Source organism: Camelus dromedarius, chromosome X, assembly GCF_036321535.1.
Source record: "Camelus dromedarius isolate mCamDro1 chromosome X, mCamDro1.pat, whole genome shotgun sequence".
NCBI lineage: Eukaryota > Metazoa > Chordata > Mammalia > Artiodactyla > Camelidae > Camelus > Camelus dromedarius.
This window is the reverse complement of record NC_087472.1, coordinates 78,549,031-78,553,726: the sequence shown is the minus strand read 5'-3', so window position 1 is coordinate 78,553,726 and position 4,696 is coordinate 78,549,031. Positions and strand designations below refer to the sequence as shown.

Below are 4,696 nucleotides of genomic sequence, written 5' to 3'. Positions count from 1 at the left end.
GTGCATGCTTGGCATGCACTCTACCACTGAGCTACAGCCTCCCCTCCCCACTAGTATTTTTTTTTATTGAAGTATAGTCAGTTTACAATATTGTGTCTGTTTCTGGTGTACAGCATCATGTTTCAGTCATACATATACATACATATATTCATTTTCATATTCTTTTTCATTATAGGTTACTACAAGGTATTGAATATAGTTCCCTGTGCTCTACAGTGGAAGCTTGTTGTTTATCCATTTTATATATAGTAGTTAGTATCTGCAAATCTCAAACTCCCAACTTATCCCTTCCCACCTCCTTTCCTACCTTGTAACCGTAAGTTTGTTCTCTATGTCTGTGGTCTATACATACATTTTATTTTATAAATATTTTTGAGGAGGGGAGATAATTAGGTGTATTTATTTATTTACTTAATGGAGGCACTGGGGATTGAACCCAGGACCTCGTGCATGCTAAGTATGCACTCTACCAATTGAGCTATATCCTCCCCTCTATATATACACTTTAATTCAATTGTTTAAGAAAAGAAGAGGTGGCCAGTGTGGCCAGGCCCCATTGAGGGAGAGGGAAGGTAGTATTGTTGCTGTCAGAAATGGGGCAAGGATGTGGATTTTAGGAATTGGTTTAAGTGTAGCTTCTTTTTTGACCAGAATGGAGGTTTCTGGAGAGCCTGAGAGTTTGATGAGGAGGCGGAGCCGGGAGCATAGGAAGTGCTCCTCCTCAAGGGCCGTAAGTCTGAAGGGAACTGATCGTAGGGGATGGCATCAATACCCATGTTTTTGGAGCACATCCTGCGCCACTCCCTGCTCTAAGTGAAGACGTACCTGAATACCTGCCCTCATGGAGCTTACATCCTGGCAGGGGTCAGTGGGGGCGCGTGTTCTCTGGGCCAATGGTAGGTGTGGCTGCAACAGGTTGACGTTTGTCATAGTGGGTATTATTCCAGTGTACTCAGGTGCTTGGTGGCTGGGATAACATGCCCCTTTCACTCCACAGTCCCAGGAAACCAGCGGGAGGGTGGAGTGTGCTCCCTTTTACACATTAGTATTCTCGGCTTTGGGGCCTGTCCTCGAGTTGGGAGACTGACCCCACAAGGAAGCACTCAGGGAGTGACACTGCTCACTTCCAGAAAGGTTCACGTGGACATCATTCCCACCTTAACCATGTACAAGTGGACGAGGGCTCCTCCCGAGACTCAGCAGCTAGGGACAGGGGCATCACCTGCAGTGGTGGGTCCCCCAGGCCAGATGCTCTTCTGGTAGCCAGTGGCTGGGGGCTCCTGCACTCTCTGACGCCCCAAGCAGGGACGTGCACAGAGATGGTAGCAATGAGCATGTGATGTGGGAAAGCGTGAGCTGTGGAAGGGGGCCACCAGGGAGAGGACAGAGATGCCTGGGATGTGAAGGGGAGCCCAGATGTCCAGAGTTACCAGGGATCAAGAGAGACTCCCTGGAGAGAAACAAAGACAGAGCCAGAGCATGTCTCCTACTCCATCTGCCAGATCCAGAGAGATGGACAGAGACAGAGCCTGAGGTCACTGAGCCCCTGATGCAAGGAGACAGGCTGTTCCCAGAGAAAAAGAATGTGGCAGGGAGGGGCAGGGGCAGGTGGTGGGGAGAGACTTCCTGCTTGAAAAAGAGACAGAGAAAGACAGAGAGAGAGAGAGAGAGATGAGGGGCCTGGGAGAGAAACAGACACCCATTCACACACAGAGTGATGTGCATCTTGAATTAAGAGACCACCCAGGTTGGGGCAGAAGGGAAGAGAGAGGCACCCAGACTCACCAAGACACAAGGCAGAGGCAGAAACCCCAAAGCCAAGAGAAGAAGGCAGGGAGGGAAGCAAACACTCAGCCTCAGAAATAGAAAAGTCTTGCTCTGACCCACCTTCAACCCCTGGTCGCCCTGCTCATCTTCCAACATAGGTGGTCCCAGTGTGGTAGCTTTTTTCTGAAGATGGCTGCCATCAATTGCTTCCTACTCCTCCATCCAGAGGAGTCCTGAGCCAGCCTCTAAAAAAGCCAGGCTATTCTGCTGGAGAGAGACACCGCATAGAAGACTCAAGTACCAAATACGGGAATAAAGGAGCCATCTTGGATGTCCAGCCCAGTTGAGCCTCCAGATGACTCCAGCCCTAGCCGCCATCTGACTGCAACCACCTGAGACCCTGAGAAGGACCATCTAGTTGAACCAAGTCAACCACAGGACCGTGAAAGAATAATACTAAATTGTCGTTTTAAGCCACTAAGTTTTAGGCTGTTTGTCACAGGGTGGCGGATAACCAGAATACCCAGAAAAGACAAAATCAACACCAGCCAGTCACACTTTCAGTCCCTTTAATTAGGTGCTCTGAGAGGGCAGTGTTGGAGGCAGGGAGTGGAGAAGGTGGTGTTTCTTAAGCTCCTCTCAGCAGCCGGTCAGTCCTCATCCTCTGGCAGCTGGATCTTGCTGGGGTCGAAGCAGTTGGACTCCATGATGGGGAGGCCGTTGGCTTCTCGGTATTTTACAAGCCTCTCAGCTTCCCGGCGGGCCCAGTCCCGCATCCTGCAGGCAGCAGCATGGGGGCAGACATGAGGAAGCCTCAGTGGACACCAACCCTATCTTAGCTCCCCATTCCTGTATGGGGACAGGATTCCTGGCAGTCTCCTTCAGTCTCCGCCTCTGCCTCTGCCTCTGCCCCTACCCACCCCGCTCCCTTGGATACCCCATGCACCTGTAGTCAGGCAGATAAGCCAAAAAGGTGCTGCCAAGGACCAAGACAATGGAGAAGCCGAAGAAGAAGACGACCCGCATGTTCCAGAGGTCCACAACGGGGTCCTTGTCATAACCGTGGAAGTCTGGGTTCTGTGGCAAAGAGAAGAGGTCATTGAGGGCTTCCTGCTGCTTGACAAAGCCTTAGGCTGGCCCTGCATTACCTGGTTTCCAGTTTCACCTTGGATCAATCTCCCCTCCCTCCTGAAATTCCTCTCTATTCTTAGGACTTGTCAAGCTCCTTCCCACCACAGGGCCTTTGCACTTCTGTTCCCTCTGCCTGGAAAGCCCTTCACCCTAGTTGTGGCTGGATCTGTCTTCTCATTCAAGGTTTTGGCTTCATTATCACTCCCCTTAGGGGGCATTCCCTAGTCACCTTGTCTATTAAGTGGAACTATAGGAAATTGACATTTTTATACGTCAAAAATGGTTCAATATTGGCAATTTCCTATGGCTCAATCTAATAAAATAACCCCCTACCCCCAAGTCACTCTCCACCCACTTATCCTGCTTAACTTTCTTCCTTGCACTTATTAGTTTACCAAAGTAGCATATCCCCCAAATCCTCTGATCACATTATCTTGCCTTATTGATTGCATCCTCTGTAGTACTGATTCCTAATATTTTACATGTTTATTTTCTGTATTCTCCACTACCATGTAAGCTCTAGGAAAGCAAGGGCTTTATCTGATTTCCATACTGCTAAATCCCTAGCACCACGAACCTTGCCTGGCACACAGCAGGCCCTCAGTACATATTTACAAAGAAGGAATGAATAAATGAGTAAGCATCCTATATCTCCAAGCCCCTCAATCAGAGGTTAGTATTGATGAAGTATCTAGTAAGTGCCAGCCCTTTTCACAAGCACAAGCTGCACAATATCCCAGCGAGGTGGAAAGTGGCAAGAATAATTAACAGCTTCTAATGGTGAGTACTTACTAAGCACCACCTGCTGTTCTGAGCATTTTGACTTACGTAACTACGTGAGTTATTTTATTTTTCAGGTGTCCTAATACTTTCCCCATCTTACAAAGAAAATGAGGCACCAAGAGATTAAGTTACTTGCCCAAGGTGACATATGTGAGTAACGGTCAGTGCCTGTATTCCAACCCAGGCATTTCAGTTTCAGCTATCAGTACAGCACAGCAGACCTGGTTCTGCTACACATACAGTTATGTGAGCTTGAGCAAGTCACTTAACATCTTCATGCTTCAGTTTCCTCATCTGTAGAATGGGTATACTAATAGTGCCTACTTTGAAATAGGGTTGTTTTGAGGATTAAATGAATTAATGTATGTAAAGTGTTTCAAACACCGGCACTGAGCAAGCACCATATCATTTAGTATTCTTGTTTTACTATATTGCTTTGAACGTGTTTTGAGCACTGCCCACTTCAAGTTTGGTATCTGTCCGCAAAATAAGGTCAATCTCGCCTCTGGCCCTGAGCCGAAGGTTATCAGGGGGCAAAGGTGGAAAACAGTCTAGGCAGAATTCCCAAATCTTCGAGGATTTCGCCAGCCGCGCAATCCTCAACCGACTAAGAACGTCCTCTACGGCGCCCCGTCCGCCGGTACCGGATTGACCCTTTCGGCGTCCCGTTTCCCCTCCCTCTCACCTTCTCATACAGATTTTCGTCCTCGGGATGTGGGTCCTCCTGCCAGCGTGAAGTCGGTTCCGACGGCCGTTTTCCCGCCACAGCGGACGGGGTGATCACAGCCCTGGAGGAGCTGGATTCCCAGCGAACGCGGGCAGCCGGGAGCCCTCGCGTCGCTGCCGCTGCCAAAAGGCGGCGACCGCACAAACCTAACACCCCGGCCGCCATGACAGATCGTTCTGCAGCCTCTGGGCGGGGGGGGGGGGGGGGCGGGGGGGGCGGGGACGGAAGTGTGACTCTGCGCAGCTGCAGTCGGCCCGAGCGCGAGAATTGTCGCTCCGCCCCCGCCGC

General features: G+C 49.9%; 1 protein-coding gene across 1 annotated transcript; it reads right to left on the bottom strand.

Moving 5' to 3' along the window:
- Positions 1 to 2,319: 2,319 nt before the first annotated feature.
- NDUFB11 (NADH:ubiquinone oxidoreductase subunit B11) lies at positions 2,320 to 4,608 on the bottom strand. Its single transcript, XM_031446633.2, has 3 exons — positions 4,367 to 4,608; positions 2,714 to 2,844; positions 2,320 to 2,544 (listed from the first exon to the last, which is right to left on the bottom strand). Exons 1-3 carry the CDS (start codon positions 4,571 to 4,573, stop codon positions 2,418 to 2,420), a joined length of 465 nt encoding a protein of 154 aa, XP_031302493.2. The 5' UTR covers positions 4,574 to 4,608; the 3' UTR covers positions 2,320 to 2,417.
- Positions 4,609 to 4,696: the final 88 nt, after the last annotated feature.

Excerpts from the sequence above, each read along its gene's own strand:
- NDUFB11 (XM_031446633.2), bottom strand. The coding sequence starts at position 4,573 with ATGGCGGCCGGGGTGTTAGGTTTGTGCGGTCGCCGCCTTTTGGCAGCG. Across the intron at positions 2,845-4,366 it reads ACGAAAATCTGTATGAGAAG|AACCCAGACTTCCACGGTTA; the intron begins GTGAGAGGGAGG and ends TCTTTGCCACAG. Across the intron at positions 2,545-2,713 it reads GCTTATCTGCCTGACTACAG|GATGCGGGACTGGGCCCGCC; the intron begins GTGCATGGGGTA and ends TGCTGCCTGCAG.